This window comes from Apostichopus japonicus, chromosome 7 (assembly GCF_037975245.1).
Source record: "Apostichopus japonicus isolate 1M-3 chromosome 7, ASM3797524v1, whole genome shotgun sequence".
Taxonomy (NCBI): Eukaryota; Metazoa; Echinodermata; class Holothuroidea; order Aspidochirotida; family Stichopodidae; genus Apostichopus; species Apostichopus japonicus.
Window position 1 is genome coordinate 391,220 of NC_092567.1, and position 17,307 is coordinate 408,526.

General features: G+C 42.8%; 1 protein-coding gene across 1 annotated transcript in view; it reads right to left on the reverse strand.

Moving 5' to 3' along the window:
• Positions 1-13,930: 13,930 nt before the first annotated feature.
• Positions 13,931-17,307, reverse strand: part of LOC139970232 (histone H1.4-like) — a 61,741-nt gene continuing 58,364 nt past the window's right edge. The window contains exon 2 of the mRNA XM_071975878.1: positions 13,931-14,618. Within this exon, the coding sequence (XP_071831979.1) occupies positions 14,035-14,618 (584 nt within the window). The 3' untranslated portion in view covers positions 13,931-14,034. The remainder of the gene's footprint in view (positions 14,619-17,307) is intronic.

Consider the following 17,307-nt stretch of genomic DNA (forward strand, 5'->3'; position numbering starts at 1 on the left):
CAAAACTCGGGAGGATTGCAGGTGATTACGGCATCTAAGCAATTCGTTGCAGGTATCGTATGGTAGGTACGTAGCCCAAATTCTAGTATGCAGTAAGCCATAGGTCTGCAGTCGTTCCATTGCACACAAAATATATCGCAGAAAGCAAGTTTAACGGATGGTTGAACTTCTCCTTAGTCTGATCGCTTATGATGGTGACATCTTGAATTAACTCTTGATGAAATTTTCATTTCAATTCATTACACTTAAGTGACTGAAACTGCCAGACAATATATAGACGTGTATGTATTAGTTGCGAATGAAAACTTTTGACTTCTATTCTTGTCCGAAAATAGAGCACGACAAGCTTCGAATCGGTACTTTGAAAACTATCACACGATTGTTTAGATTGAGCTCCTTTCGCCTATTCTGGTTTGGTTTTACCAAAGGCAGTGAAAGTATCTAGAATTTTGAATTGAATAAAACAGTTTAAAACAGGTAGTGCTTGTACGTCAGTGTGATTAGGTCCACGACCAATCAAGACAGAGATCGAGGGTAGTTTCGTTCACGTCCGCCAGGACTAATATATTAAACAAAAAGAATCAGTCATAATTACAAAACAAACATACATTTGATATCGTTCTAACCTGACCCGACAGTAAATAGCAACACGAGAAAGATGTCCGCAGTCGTTGCAAAGAGACCTGCTCAACCAAGCACCCTCGATATGATCGTCAAGGCGATTACAACCAGGCATGAAGCTAGAGGTTCATCCGTAGCCGGCATTAAGTCAACCCTACAAGCAATGGAGTTCGACACAAAGAAGAAGAACACCCTCATCAACTCGGCACTCAAGAGAGGAGTAGCAACCGGTGTGTTGAAGCAAGTCAAAGGCGTCGGCGCAACGGGAACTTTCAAGATCGACACCAATTCAGCGAAGGCAGCCGAAAAAGCCAAGGCGCAGAAGGAGAAAGAAAGGGCAAAGACAGCTGCCAAGAAACAGAAAGAAAAGGAGAAGAAAGCCGCAGTACGAGAGAAAGCTAAGGCCAAGAAGGCTGCTGCTAAGACAAAGAAACCCTCACCGAAAGCTAAGAAAACCACCAAGCCAAAGAAGAAAACCACCAAGACACCCACCAAGAAAGCCGTAGTCAAGAAAGCCGTAGTCAAGAAAGCCGTAGTCAAGAAAGCCGTGAAACCGAAGAAAACAGTTAAGCCCAAGACGTCCGCCACCAAACCTAAGAAGACAACTAAGAAGTAGCCAGTATCAGACGTGTCTCAAAACCAACGGCTCTTTTAAGGGCCATCCAAATCACTGAAAGGGCTACTCTCGCTTCTCCTCAAACATGCTTTTGTCTTTGTCTACTTTATTTCATTATCAAATCCCCCCCCCCACCCCCTCTCCACCCGAACACCACCACAACACAAGTTCTCAGTCAATAAAATGACGGAGACCGGCAACTCAAACAGATTTCATGTTGAAAATGCAAAAGCCGAAAGGGCATCCCGAAAATAATCAATTTCGAGAATATGGAAGTATCCCTTCCTTCCATCGTCTCTCACTCCCAGACGCAAACTAATGAAACAATCAAAACTTAAAATCCGCTGTCCAACACACTTGCGGACACCCGGCCGCACGAAGTTGTTAACCGTGCATATAGATATAAGGATATTTGTGCTATGTATGGGCTATTAAAACGATTGCCACTAACAATTTGGAAAAGGAAAATCTAACAAACCTGATCTTCGAAAATTACGCAACTACTTTTAACTGCAATATGAGTCACTGCGGCGAGCTGGTCCCAATTTTGTCGGAGACACTTTGCACGACGATAGGGTCGGTGCGATAAATGCGAGGGCAATTCCTAATCGAGTCAGGTCAATTATCAGAAAATCAGTGGTGATCAAGTGATGGGCATCCGTCGAAAAGGTTAACCGTATGGAAAAGTCCACATCAGGGTGACTTTTTGTACATGTTTCCAGTTATCACCATTCCTCTGGATGCTTGCATGTTAAAGCTTTCTAAATAAACTACCGATGGTGCAAAACTCGGGAGGATTGCAGGTGATTACGGCATCTAAGCAATTCGTTGCAGGTATCGTATGGTAGGTACGTAGCCCAAATTCTAGTATGCAGTAAGCCATAGGTCTGCAGTCGTTCCATTGCACACAAAATATATCGCAGAAAGCAAGTTTAACGGATGGTTGAACTTCTCCTTAGTCTGATCGCTTATGATGGTGACATCTTGAATTAACTCTTGATGAAATTTTCATTTCAATTCATTACACTTAAGTGACTGAAACTGCCAGACAATATATAGACGTGTATGTATTAGTTGCGAATGAAAACTTTTGACTTCTATTCTTGTCCGAAAATAGAGCACGACAAGCTTCGAATCGGTACTTTGAAAACTATCACACGATTGTTTAGATTGAGCTCCTTTCGACTATTCTGGTTTGGTTTTACCAAAGGCAGTGAAAGTATCTAGAATTTTGAATTGAATAAAACAGTTTAAAACAGGTAGTGCTTGTACGTCAGTGTGATTAGGTCCACGACCAATCAAGACAGAGATCGAGGGTAGTTTCGTTCACGTCCGCCAGGACTAATATATTAAACAAAAAGAATCAGTCATAATTACATTTACAATTACAATTACATAATTGTAATTATGACTGATTCTTTTTGTTTAATATATTAGTCCTGGCGGACGTGAACGAAACTACCCTCGATCTCTGTCTTGATTGGTCGTGGACCTAATCACACTGACGTACAAGCACTACCTGTTTTAAACTGTTTTATTCAATTCAAAATTCTAGATACTTTCACTGCCTTTGGTAAAACCAAACCAGAATAGGCGAAAGGAGCTCAATCTAAACAATCGTGTGATAGTTTTCAAAGTACCGATTCGAAGCTTGTCGTGCTCTATTTTCGGACAAGAATAGAAGTCAAAAGTTTTCATTCGCAACTAATACATACACGTCTATATATTGTCTGGCAGTTTCAGTCACTTAAGTGTAATGAATTGAAATGAAAATTTCATCAAGAGTTAATTCAAGATGTCACCATCATAAGCGATCAGACTAAGGAGAAGTTCAACCATCCGTTAAACTTGCTTTCTGCGATATATTTTGTGTGCAATGGAACGACTGCAGACCTATGGCTTACTGCATACTAGAATTTGGGCTACGTACCTACCATACGATACCTGCAACGAATTGCTTAGATGCCGTAATCACCTGCAATCCTCCCGAGTTTTGCACCATCGGTAGTTTATTTAGAAAGCTTTAACATGCAAGCATCCAGAGGAATGGTGATAACTGGAAACATGTACAAAAAGTCACCCTGATGTGGACTTTTCCATACGGTTAACCTTTTCGACGGATGCCCATCACTTGATCACCACTGATTTTCTGATAATTGACCTGACTCGATTAGGAATTGCCCTCGCATTTATCGCACCGACCCTATCGTCGTGCAAAGTGTCTCCGACAAAATTGGGACCAGCTCGCCGCAGTGACTCATATTGCAGTTAAAAGTAGTTGCGTAATTTTCGAAGATCAGGTTTGTTAGATTTTCCTTTTCCAAATTGTTAGTGGCAATCGTTTTAATAGCCCATACATAGCACAAATATCCTTATATCTATATGCACGGTTAACAACTTCGTGCGGCCGGGTGTCCGCAAGTGTGTTGGACAGCGGATTTTAAGTTTTGATTGTTTCATTAGTTTGCGTCTGGGAGTGAGAGACGATGGAAGGAAGGGATACTTCCATATTCTCGAAATTGATTATTTTCGGGGATGCCCTTTCGGCTTTTGCATTTTCAACATGAAATCTGTTTGAGTTGCCGGTCTCCGTCATTTTATTGACTGAGAACTTGTGTTGTGGTGGTGTTCGGGTGGAGAGGGGGTGGGGGGGGATTTGATAATGAAATAAAGTAGACAAAGACAAAAGCATGTTTGAGGAGTAGCGAGAGTAGCCCTTTCAGTGTTTTGGATGGCCCTTAAAAGAGCCGTTGGTTTTGAGACACGTCTGATACTGGCTACTTCTTAGTTGTCTTCTTAGGTTTGGTGGCGGACGTCTTGGGCTTAACTGTTTTCTTCGGTTTCACGGCTTTCTTGACTACGGCTTTCTTGACTACGGCTTTCTTGGTGGGTGTCTTGGTGGTTTTCTTCTTTGGCTTGGTGGTTTTCTTAGCTTTCGGTGAGGGTTTCTTTGTCTTAGCAGCAGCCTTCTTGGCCTTAGCTTTCTCTCGTACTGCGGCTTTCTTCTCCTTTTCTTTCTGTTTCTTGGCAGCTGTCTTTGCCCTTTCTTTCTCCTTCTGCGCCTTGGCTTTTTCGGCTGCCTTCGCTGAATTGGTGTCGATCTTGAAAGTTCCCGTTGCGCCGACGCCTTTGACTTGCTTCAACACACCGGTTGCTACTCCTCTCTTGAGTGCCGAGTTGATGAGGGTGTTCTTCTTCTTTGTGTCGAACTCCATTGCTTGTAGGGTTGACTTAATGCCGGCTACGGATGAACCTCTAGCTTCATGCCTGGTTGTAATCGCCTTGACGATCATATCGAGGGTGCTTGGTTGAGCAGGTCTCTTTGCAACGACTGCGGACATCTTTCTCGTGTTGCTATTTACTGTCGGGTCAGGTTAGAACGATATCAAATGTATGTTTGTTTTGTAATTATGACTGATTCTTTTTGTTTAATATATTAGTCCTGGCGGACGTGAACGAAACTACCCTCGATCTCTGTCTTGATTGGTCGTGGACCTAATCACACTGACGTACAAGCACTACCTGTTTTAAACTGTTTTATTCAATTCAAAATTCTAGATACTTTCACTGCCTTTGGTAAAACCAAACCAGAATAGGCGAAAGGAGCTCAATCTAAACAATCGTGTGATAGTTTTCAAAGTACCGATTCGAAGCTTGTCGTGCTCTATTTTCGGACAAGAATAGAAGTCAAAAGTTTTCATTCGCAACTAATACATACACGTCTATATATTGTCTGGCAGTTTCAGTCACTTAAGTGTAATGAATTGAAATGAAAATTTCATCAAGAGTTAATTCAAGATGTCACCATCATAAGCGATCAGACTAAGGAGAAGTTCAACCATCCGTTAAACTTGCTTTCTGCGATATATTTTGTGTGCAATGGAACGACTGCAGACCTATGGCTTACTGCATACTAGAATTTGGGCTACGTACCTACCATACGATACCTGCAACGAATTGCTTAGATGCCGTAATCACCTGCAATCCTCCCGAGTTTTGCACCATCGGTAGTTTATTTAGAAAGCTTTAACATGCAAGCATCCAGAGGAATGGTGATAACTGGAAACATGTACAAAAAGTCACCCTGATGTGGACTTTTCCATACGGTTAACCTTTTCGACGGATGCCCATCACTTGATCACCACTGATTTTCTGATAATTGACCTGACTCGATTAGGAATTGCCCTCGCATTTATCGCACCGACCCTATCGTCGTGCAAAGTGTCTCCGACAAAATTGGGACCAGCTCGCCGCAGTGACTCATATTGCAGTTAAAAGTAGTTGCGTAATTTTCGAAGATCAGGTTTGTTAGATTTTCCTTTTCCAAATTGTTAGTGGCAATCGTTTTAATAGCCCATACATAGCACAAATATCCTTATATCTATATGCACGGTTAACAACTTCGTGCGGCCGGGTGTCCGCAAGTGTGTTGGACAGCGGATTTTAAGTTTTGATTGTTTCATTAGTTTGCGTCTGGGAGTGAGAGACGATGGAAGGAAGGGATACTTCCATATTCTCGAAATTGATTATTTTCGGGATGCCCTTTCGGCTTTTGCATTTTCAACATGAAATCTGTTTGAGTTGCCGGTCTCCGTCATTTTATTGACTGAGAACTTGTGTTGTGGTGGTGTTCGGGTGGAGAGGGGGTGGGGGGGGGGGATTTGATAATGAAATAAAGTAGACAAAGACAAAAGCATGTTTGAGGAGTAGCGAGAGTAGCCCTTTCAGTGATTTGGATGGCCCTTAAAAGAGCCGTTGGTTTTGGGACACGTCTGATACTGGCTACTTCTTAGTTGTCTTCTTAGGTTTGGTGGCGGACGTCTTGGGCTTAACTGTTTTCTTCGGTTTCACGGCTTTCTTGACTACGGCTTTCTTGACTACGGCTTTCTTGGTGGGTGTCTTGGTGGTTTTCTTCTTTGGCTTGGTGGTTTTCTTAGCTTTCGGTGAGGGTTTCTTTGTCTTAGCAGCAGCCTTCTTGGCCTTAGCTTTCTCTCGTACTGCGGCTTTCTTCTCCTTTTCTTTCTGTTTCTTGGCAGCTGTCTTTGCCCTTTCTTTCTCCTTCTGCGCCTTGGCTTTTTCGGCTGCCTTCGCTGAATTGGTGTCGATCTTGAAAGTTCCCGTTGCGCCGACGCCTTTGACTTGCTTCAACACACCGGTTGCTACTCCTCTCTTGAGTGCCGAGTTGATGAGGGTGTTCTTCTTCTTTGTGTCGAACTCCATTGCTTGTAGGGTTGACTTAATGCCGGCTACGGATGAACCTCTAGCTTCATGCCTGGTTGTAATCGCCTTGACGATCATATCGAGGGTGCTTGGTTGAGCAGGTCTCTTTGCAACGACTGCGCACATCTTTCTCGTGTTGCTATTTACTGTCGGGTCAGGTTAGAACGATATCAAATGTATGTTTGTTTTGTAATTATGACTGATTCTTTTTGTTTAATATATTAGTCCTGGCGGACGTGAACGAAACTACCCTCGATCTCTGTCTTGATTGGTCGTGGACCTAATCACACTGACGTACAAGCACTACCTGTTTTAAACTGTTTTATTCAATTCAAAATTCTAGATACTTTCACTGCCTTTGGTAAAACCAAACCAGAATAGGCGAAAGGAGCTCAATCTAAACAATCGTGTGATAGTTTTCAAAGTACCGATTCGAAGCTTGTCGTGCTCTATTTTCGGACAAGAATAGAAGTCAAAAGTTTTCATTCGCAACTAATACATACACGTCTATATATTGTCTGGCAGTTTCAGTCACTTAAGTGTAATGAATTGAAATGAAAATTTCATCAAGAGTTAATTCAAGATGTCACCATCATAAGCGATCAGACTAAGGAGAAGTTCAACCATCCGTTAAACTTGCTTTCTGCGATATATTTTGTGTGCAATGGAACGACTGCAGACCTATGGCTTACTGCATACTAGAATTTGGGCTACGTACCTACCATACGATACCTGCAACGAATTGCTTAGATGCCGTAATCACCTGCAATCCTCCCGAGTTTTGCACCATCGGTAGTTTATTTAGAAAGCTTTAACATGCAAGCATCCAGAGGAATGGTGATAACTGGAAACATGTACAAAAAGTCACCCTGATGTGGACTTTTCCATACGGTTAACCTTTTCGACGGATGCCCATCACTTGATCACCACTGATTTTCTGATAATTGACCTGACTCGATTAGGAATTGCCCTCGCATTTATCGCACCGACCCTATCGTCGTGCAAAGTGTCTCCGACAAAATTGGGACCAGCTCGCCGCAGTGACTCATATTGCAGTTAAAAGTAGTTGCGTAATTTTCGAAGATCAGGTTTGTTAGATTTTCCTTTTCCAAATTGTTAGTGGCAATCGTTTTAATAGCCCATACATAGCACAAATATCCTTATATCTATATGCACGGTTAACAACTTCGTGCGGCCGGGTGTCCGCAAGTGTGTTGGACAGCGGATTTTAAGTTTTGATTGTTTCATTAGTTTGCGTCTGGGAGTGAGAGACGATGGAAGGAAGGGATACTTCCATATTCTCGAAATTGATTATTTTCGGGATGCCCTTTCGGCTTTTGCATTTTCAACATGAAATCTGTTTGAGTTGCCGGTCTCCGTCATTTTATTGACTGAGAACTTGTGTTGTGGTGGTGTTCGGGTGGAGAGGGGGTGGGGGGGGATTTGATAATGAAATAAAGTAGACAAAGACAAAAGCATGTTTGAGGAGTAGCGAGAGTAGCCCTTTCAGTGATTTGGATGGCCCTTAAAAGAGCCGTTGGTTTTGGGACACGTCTGATACTGGCTACTTCTTAGTTGTCTTCTTAGGTTTGGTGGCGGACGTCTTGGGCTTAACTGTTTTCTTCGGTTTCACGGCTTTCTTGACTACGGCTTTCTTGACTACGGCTTTCTTGGTGGGTGTCTTGGTGGTTTTCTTCTTTGGCTTGGTGGTTTTCTTAGCTTTCGGTGAGGGTTTCTTTGTCTTAGCAGCAGCCTTCTTGGCCTTAGCTTTCTCTCGTACTGCGGCTTTCTTCTCCTTTTCTTTCTGTTTCTTGGCAGCTGTCTTTGCCCTTTCTTTCTCCTTCTGCGCCTTGGCTTTTTCGGCTGCCTTCGCTGAATTGGTGTCGATCTTGAAAGTTCCCGTTGCGCCGACGCCTTTGACTTGCTTCAACACACCGGTTGCTACTCCTCTCTTGAGTGCCGAGTTGATGAGGGTGTTCTTCTTCTTTGTGTCGAACTCCATTGCTTGTAGGGTTGACTTAATGCCGGCTACGGATGAACCTCTAGCTTCATGCCTGGTTGTAATCGCCTTGACGATCATATCGAGGGTGCTTGGTTGAGCAGGTCTCTTTGCAACGACTGCGGACATCTTTCTCGTGTTGCTATTTACTGTCGGGTCAGGTTAGAACGATATCAAATGTATGTTTGTTTTGTAATTATGACTGATTCTTTTTGTTTAATATATTAGTCCTGGCGGACGTGAACGAAACTACCCTCGATCTCTGTCTTGATTGGTCGTGGACCTAATCACACTGACGTACAAGCACTACCTGTTTTAAACTGTTTTATTCAATTCAAAATTCTAGATACTTTCACTGCCTTTGGTAAAACCAAACCAGAATAGGCGAAAGGAGCTCAATCTAAACAATCGTGTGATAGTTTTCAAAGTACCGATTCGAAGCTTGTCGTGCTCTATTTTCGGACAAGAATAGAAGTCAAAAGTTTTCATTCGCAACTAATACATACACGTCTATATATTGTCTGGCAGTTTCAGTCACTTAAGTGTAATGAATTGAAATGAAAATTTCATCAAGAGTTAATTCAAGATGTCACCATCATAAGCGATCAGACTAAGGAGAAGTTCAACCATCCGTTAAACTTGCTTTCTGCGATATATTTTGTGTGCAATGGAACGACTGCAGACCTATGGCTTACTGCATACTAGAATTTGGGCTACGTACCTACCATACGATACCTGCAACGAATTGCTTAGATGCCGTAATCACCTGCAATCCTCCCGAGTTTTGCACCATCGGTAGTTTATTTAGAAAGCTTTAACATGCAAGCATCCAGAGGAATGGTGATAACTGGAAACATGTACAAAAAGTCACCCTGATGTGGACTTTTCCATACGGTTAACCTTTTCGACGGATGCCCATCACTTGATCACCACTGATTTTCTGATAATTGACCTGACTCGATTAGGAATTGCCCTCGCATTTATCGCACCGACCCTATCGTCGTGCAAAGTGTCTCCGACAAAATTGGGACCAGCTCGCCGCAGTGACTCATATTGCAGTTAAAAGTAGTTGCGTAATTTTCGAAGATCAGGTTTGTTAGATTTTCCTTTTCCAAATTGTTAGTGGCAATCGTTTTAATAGCCCATACATAGCACAAATATCCTTATATCTATATGCACGGTTAACAACTTCGTGCGGCCGGGTGTCCGCAAGTGTGTTGGACAGCGGATTTTAAGTTTTGATTGTTTCATTAGTTTGCGTCTGGGAGTGAGAGACGATGGAAGGAAGGGATACTTCCATATTCTCGAAATTGATTATTTTCGGGATGCCCTTTCGGCTTTTGCATTTTCAACATGAAATCTGTTTGAGTTGCCGGTCTCCGTCATTTTATTGACTGAGAACTTGTGTTGTGGTGGTGTTCGGGTGGAGAGGGGGTGGGGGGGGGGGATTTGATAATGAAATAAAGTAGACAAAGACAAAAGCATGTTTGAGGAGTAGCGAGAGTAGCCCTTTCAGTGATTTGGATGGCCCTTAAAAGAGCCGTTGGTTTTGAGACACGTCTGATACTGGCTACTTCTTAGTTGTCTTCTTAGGTTTGGTGGCGGACGTCTTGGGCTTAACTGTTTTCTTCGGTTTCACGGCTTTCTTGACTACGGCTTTCTTGACTACGGCTTTCTTGGTGGGTGTCTTGGTGGTTTTCTTCTTTGGCTTGGTGGTTTTCTTAGCTTTCGGTGAGGGTTTCTTTGTCTTAGCAGCAGCCTTCTTGGCCTTAGCTTTCTCTCGTACTGCGGCTTTCTTCTCCTTTTCTTTCTGTTTCTTGGCAGCTGTCTTTGCCCTTTCTTTCTCCTTCTGCGCCTTGGCTTTTTCGGCTGCCTTCGCTGAATTGGTGTCGATCTTGAAAGTTCCCGTTGCGCCGACGCCTTTGACTTGCTTCAACACACCGGTTGCTACTCCTCTCTTGAGTGCCGAGTTGATGAGGGTGTTCTTCTTCTTTGTGTCGAACTCCATTGCTTGTAGGGTTGACTTAATGCCGGCTACGGATGAACCTCTAGCTTCATGCCTGGTTGTAATCGCCTTGACGATCATATCGAGGGTGCTTGGTTGAGCAGGTCTCTTTGCAACGACTGCGGACATCTTTCTCGTGTTGCTATTTACTGTCGGGTCAGGTTAGAACGATATCAAATGTATGTTTGTTTTGTAATTATGACTGATTCTTTTTGTTTAATATATTAGTCCTGGCGGACGTGAACGAAACTACCCTCGATCTCTGTCTTGATTGGTCGTGGACCTAATCACACTGACGTACAAGCACTACCTGTTTTAAACTGTTTTATTCAATTCAAAATTCTAGATACTTTCACTGCCTTTGGTAAAACCAAACCAGAATAGGCGAAAGGAGCTCAATCTAAACAATCGTGTGATAGTTTTCAAAGTACCGATTCGAAGCTTGTCGTGCTCTATTTTCGGACAAGAATAGAAGTCAAAAGTTTTCATTCGCAACTAATACATACACGTCTATATATTGTCTGGCAGTTTCAGTCACTTAAGTGTAATGAATTGAAATGAAAATTTCATCAAGAGTTAATTCAAGATGTCACCATCATAAGCGATCAGACTAAGGAGAAGTTCAACCATCCGTTAAACTTGCTTTCTGCGATATATTTTGTGTGCAATGGAACGACTGCAGACCTATGGCTTACTGCATACTAGAATTTGGGCTACGTACCTACCATACGATACCTGCAACGAATTGCTTAGATGCCGTAATCACCTGCAATCCTCCCGAGTTTTGCACCATCGGTAGTTTATTTAGAAAGCTTTAACATACAAGCATCCAGAGGAATGGTGATAACTGGAAACATGTACAAAAAGTCACCCTGATGTGGACTTTTCCATACGGTTAACCTTTTCGACGGATGCCCATCACTTGATCACCACTGATTTTCTGATAATTGACCTGACTCGATTAGGAATTGCCCTCGCATTTATCGCACCGACCCTATCGTCGTGCAAAGTGTCTCCGACAAAATTGGGACCAGCTCGCCGCAGTGACTCATATTGCAGTTAAAAGTAGTTGCGTAATTTTCGAAGATCAGGTTTGTTAGATTTTCCTTTTCCAAATTGTTAGTGGCAATCGTTTTAATAGCCCATACATAGCACAAATATCCTTATATCTATATGCACGGTTAACAACTTCGTGCGGCCGGGTGTCCGCAAGTGTGTTGGACAGCGGATTTTAAGTTTTGATTGTTTCATTAGTTTGCGTCTGGGAGTGAGAGACGATGGAAGGAAGGGATACTTCCATATTCTCGAAATTGATTATTTTCGGGATGCCCTTTCGGCTTTTGCATTTTCAACATGAAATCTGTTTGAGTTGCCGGTCTCCGTCATTTTATTGACTGAGAACTTGTGTTGTGGTGGTGTTCGGGTGGAGAGGGGGTGGGGGGGGGGATTTGATAATGAAATAAAGTAGACAAAGACAAAAGCATGTTTGAGGAGTAGCGAGAGTAGCCCTTTCAGTGATTTGGATGGCCCTTAAAAGAGCCGTTGGTTTTGAGACACGTCTGATACTGGCTACTTCTTAGTTGTCTTCTTAGGTTTGGTGGCGGACGTCTTGGGCTTAACTGTTTTCTTCGGTTTCACGGCTTTCTTGACTACGGCTTTCTTGACTACGGCTTTCTTGGTGGGTGTCTTGGTGGTTTTCTTCTTTGGCTTGGTGGTTTTCTTAGCTTTCGGTGAGGGTTTCTTTGTCTTAGCAGCAGCCTTCTTGGCCTTAGCTTTCTCTCGTACTGCGGCTTTCTTCTCCTTTTCTTTCTGTTTCTTGGCAGCTGTCTTTGCCCTTTCTTTCTCCTTCTGCGCCTTGGCTTTTTCGGCTGCCTTCGCTGAATTGGTGTCGATCTTGAAAGTTCCCGTTGCGCCGACGCCTTTGACTTGCTTCAACACACCGGTTGCTACTCCTCTCTTGAGTGCCGAGTTGATGAGGGTGTTCTTCTTCTTTGTGTCGAACTCCATTGCTTGTAGGGTTGACTTAATGCCGGCTACGGATGAACCTCTAGCTTCATGCCTGGTTGTAATCGCCTTGACGATCATATCGAGGGTGCTTGGTTGAGCAGGTCTCTTTGCAACGACTGCGGACATCTTTCTCGTGTTGCTATTTACTGTCGGGTCAGGTTAGAACGATATCAAATGTATGTTTGTTTTGTAATTATGACTGATTCTTTTTGTTTAATATATTAGTCCTGGCGGACGTGAACGAAACTACCCTCGATCTCTGTCTTGATTGGTCGTGGACCTAATCACACTGACGTACAAGCACTACCTGTTTTAAACTGTTTTATTCAATTCAAAATTCTAGATACTTTCACTGCCTTTGGTAAAACCAAACCAGAATAGGCGAAAGGAGCTCAATCTAAACAATCGTGTGATAGTTTTCAAAGTACCGATTCGAAGCTTGTCGTGCTCTATTTTCGGACAAGAATAGAAGTCAAAAGTTTTCATTCGCAACTAATACATACACGTCTATATATTGTCTGGCAGTTTCAGTCACTTAAGTGTAATGAATTGAAATGAAAATTTCATCAAGAGTTAATTCAAGATGTCACCATCATAAGCGATCAGACTAAGGAGAAGTTCAACCATCCGTTAAACTTGCTTTCTGCGATATATTTTGTGTGCAATGGAACGACTGCAGACCTATGGCTTACTGCATACTAGAATTTGGGCTACGTACCTACCATACGATACCTGCAACGAATTGCTTAGATGCCGTAATCACCTGCAATCCTCCCGAGTTTTGCACCATCGGTAGTTTATTTAGAAAGCTTTAACATACAAGCATCCAGAGGAATGGTGATAACTGGAAACATGTACAAAAAGTCACCCTGATGTGGACTTTTCCATACGGTTAACCTTTTCGACGGATGCCCATCACTTGATCACCACTGATTTTCTGATAATTGACCTGACTCGATTAGGAATTGCCCTCGCATTTATCGCACCGACCCTATCGTCGTGCAAAGTGTCTCCGACAAAATTGGGACCAGCTCGCCGCAGTGACTCATATTGCAGTTAAAAGTAGTTGCGTAATTTTCGAAGATCAGGTTTGTTAGATTTTCCTTTTCCAAATTGTTAGTGGCAATCGTTTTAATAGCCCATACATAGCACAAATATCCTTATATCTATATGCACGGTTAACAACTTCGTGCGGCCGGGTGTCCGCAAGTGTGTTGGACAGCGGATTTTAAGTTTTGATTGTTTCATTAGTTTGCGTCTGGGAGTGAGAGACGATGGAAGGAAGGGATACTTCCATATTCTCGAAATTGATTATTTTCGGGATGCCCTTTCGGCTTTTGCATTTTCAACATGAAATCTGTTTGAGTTGCCGGTCTCCGTCATTTTATTGACTGAGAACTTGTGTTGTGGTGGTGTTCGGGTGGAGAGGGGGTGGGGGGGGGGATTTGATAATGAAATAAAGTAGACAAAGACAAAAGCATGTTTGAGGAGTAGCGAGAGTAGCCCTTTCAGTGATTTGGATGGCCCTTAAAAGAGCCGTTGGTTTTGAGACACGTCTGATACTGGCTACTTCTTAGTTGTCTTCTTAGGTTTGGTGGCGGACGTCTTGGGCTTAACTGTTTTCTTCGGTTTCACGGCTTTCTTGACTACGGCTTTCTTGACTACGGCTTTCTTGGTGGGTGTCTTGGTGGTTTTCTTCTTTGGCTTGGTGGTTTTCTTAGCTTTCGGTGAGGGTTTCTTTGTCTTAGCAGCAGCCTTCTTGGCCTTAGCTTTCTCTCGTACTGCGGCTTTCTTCTCCTTTTCTTTCTGTTTCTTGGCAGCTGTCTTTGCCCTTTCTTTCTCCTTCTGCGCCTTGGCTTTTTCGGCTGCCTTCGCTGAATTGGTGTCGATCTTGAAAGTTCCCGTTGCGCCGACGCCTTTGACTTGCTTCAACACACCGGTTGCTACTCCTCTCTTGAGTGCCGAGTTGATGAGGGTGTTCTTCTTCTTTGTGTCGAACTCCATTGCTTGTAGGGTTGACTTAATGCCGGCTACGGATGAACCTCTAGCTTCATGCCTGGTTGTAATCGCCTTGACGATCATATCGAGGGTGCTTGGTTGAGCAGGTCTCTTTGCAACGACTGCGGACATCTTTCTCGTGTTGCTATTTACTGTCGGGTCAGGTTAGAACGATATCAAATGTATGTTTGTTTTGTAATTATGAGTAGTAGTAAACGAAATTTTACCCCTGATCGACCTCGCAAGAGGTCCTGCGGGGGATAATAGAATTGTTTTCAAAGAAAAGACAACGTTTTTTTTTTTTTTTTTTTTTTTTTTTTTTTTTTTTTTTTTCTGGGGATCAGTTGTCTTTGTTGAGCCAGGGAATGGTTGATAAGTGAAGTATCGTTACAATAGCATTGAATAGAAAGCCATGGGTGAATGGAGGAAAGAACCCGAAGTCAGGGGACAAAGGAGACAAAGGGCTAGCGAGGGAGAGATTTCTATTGATTGGGGTTTAAGTTCTTAAGTACTAAGGAATGAAAAGACAGATTGGTTTCGTTTATTCGGGAAGTGTGTGTTTACGACTTGGTATTTCAGGAAAAGATCTTTGATTAAAGGGTCTTTATCGAGGTTGTTTTGGTATAGGTTAATGTTAAATTCTTCAAGAAGTTTAAAAATAGGAGTTGTGTTGCCTGCATGAAGAACATGCCAGGTTCCGATATAAGAAGGGATTTTCAGTGCAATTCGATAGGCTGTTGTATGGATTCTGTTTAAAACTTGTTTGTTGCTATTAGAAATGGAAAGCAGGGAGATGCTCCCGTAGCTGAGGATCGGCTTTATTTTGGTTTTATAGATACGGATAATAGTATTCGGAGGGAAGTTATACTTGTGTGAAAGGATTTGAAGGAATTTAAGTAGAGACCAACAGCGCCCTGCAGTTCTAGCACAATGGAGTTTAAACGTGAGTTTGTTATCAAAAGTTATGCCAAGGAAAGTTGCACTAGGAGAGGCAGTGATTGGAATGTTAAAAAGGTTGATTTTAGATATATGATATCGTTGTTTTGAGTTTTGAAAGGAAAAGTTAACTAGCTTAGATTTTGAAGGATTTATTTTTACTCTCCATTTTGTCCCCTGACTTCGGGTTCTTTCCTCCATTCACCCATGGCTTTCTATTCAATGCTATTGTAACGATACTTCACTTATCAACCATTCCCTGGCTCAACAAAGACAACTGATCCCCAGAAAAAAAAAAAAAAAAAAAAAAAAAAAAAAAAAAAAAAACGTTGTCTTTTCTTTGAAAACAATTCTATTATCCCCCGCAGGACCTCTTGCGAGGTCGATCAGGGGTAAAATTTCGTTTACTACTACTCATAATTACAAAACAAACATACATTTGATATCGTTCTAACCTGACCCGACAGTAAATAGCAACACGAGAAAGATGTCCGCAGTCGTTGCAAAGAGACCTGCTCAACCAAGCACCCTCGATATGATCGTCAAGGCGATTACAACCAGGCATGAAGCTAGAGGTTCATCCGTAGCCGGCATTAAGTCAACCCTACAAGCAATGGAGTTCGACACAAAGAAGAAGAACACCCTCATCAACTCGGCACTCAAGAGAGGAGTAGCAACCGGTGTGTTGAAGCAAGTCAAAGGCGTCGGCGCAACGGGAACTTTCAAGATCGACACCAATTCAGCGAAGGCAGCCGAAAAAGCCAAGGCGCAGAAGGAGAAAGAAAGGGCAAAGACAGCTGCCAAGAAACAGAAAGAAAAGGAGAAGAAAGCCGCAGTACGAGAGAAAGCTAAGGCCAAGAAGGCTGCTGCTAAGACAAAGAAACCCTCACCGAAAGCTAAGAAAACCACCAAGCCAAAGAAGAAAACCACCAAGACACCCACCAAGAAAGCCGTAGTCAAGAAAGCCGTAGTCAAGAAAGCCGTGAAACCGAAGAAAACAGTTAAGCCCAAGACGTCCGCCACCAAACCTAAGAAGACAACTAAGAAGTAGCCAGTATCAGACGTGTCTCAAAACCAACGGCTCTTTTAAGGGCCATCCAAATCACTGAAAGGGCTACTCTCGCTACTCCTCAAACATGCTTTTGTCTTTGTCTACTTTATTTCATTATCAAATCCCCCCCCCCCACCCCCTCTCCACCCGAACACCACCACAACACAAGTTCTCAGTCAATAAAATGACGGAGACCGGCAACTCAAACAGATTTCATGTTGAAAATGCAAAAGCCGAAAGGGCATCCCGAAAATAATCAATTTCGAGAATATGGAAGTATCCCTTCCTTCCATCGTCTCTCACTCCCAGACGCAAACTAATGAAACAATCAAAACTTAAAATCCGCTGTCCAACACACTTGCGGACACCCGGCCGCACGAAGTTGTTAACCGTGCATATAGATATAAGGATATTTGTGCTATGTATGGGCTATTAAAACGATTGCCACTAACAATTTGGAAAAGGAAAATCTAACAAACCTGATCTTCGAAAATTACGCAACTACTTTTAACTGCAATATGAGTCACTGCGGCGAGCTGGTCCCAATTTTGTCGGAGACACTTTGCACGACGATAGGGTCGGTGCGATAAATGCGAGGGCAATTCCTAATCGAGTCAGGTCAATTATCAGAAAATCAGTGGTGATCAAGTGATGGGCATCCGTCGAAAAGGTTAACCGTATGGAAAAGTCCACATCAGGGTGACTTTTTGTACATGTTTCCAGTTATCACCATTCCTCTGGATGCTTGCATGTTAAAGCTTTCTAAATAAACTACCGATGGTGCAAAACTCGGGAGGATTGCAGGTGATTACGGCATCTAAGCAATTCGTTGCAGGTATCGTATGGTAGGTACG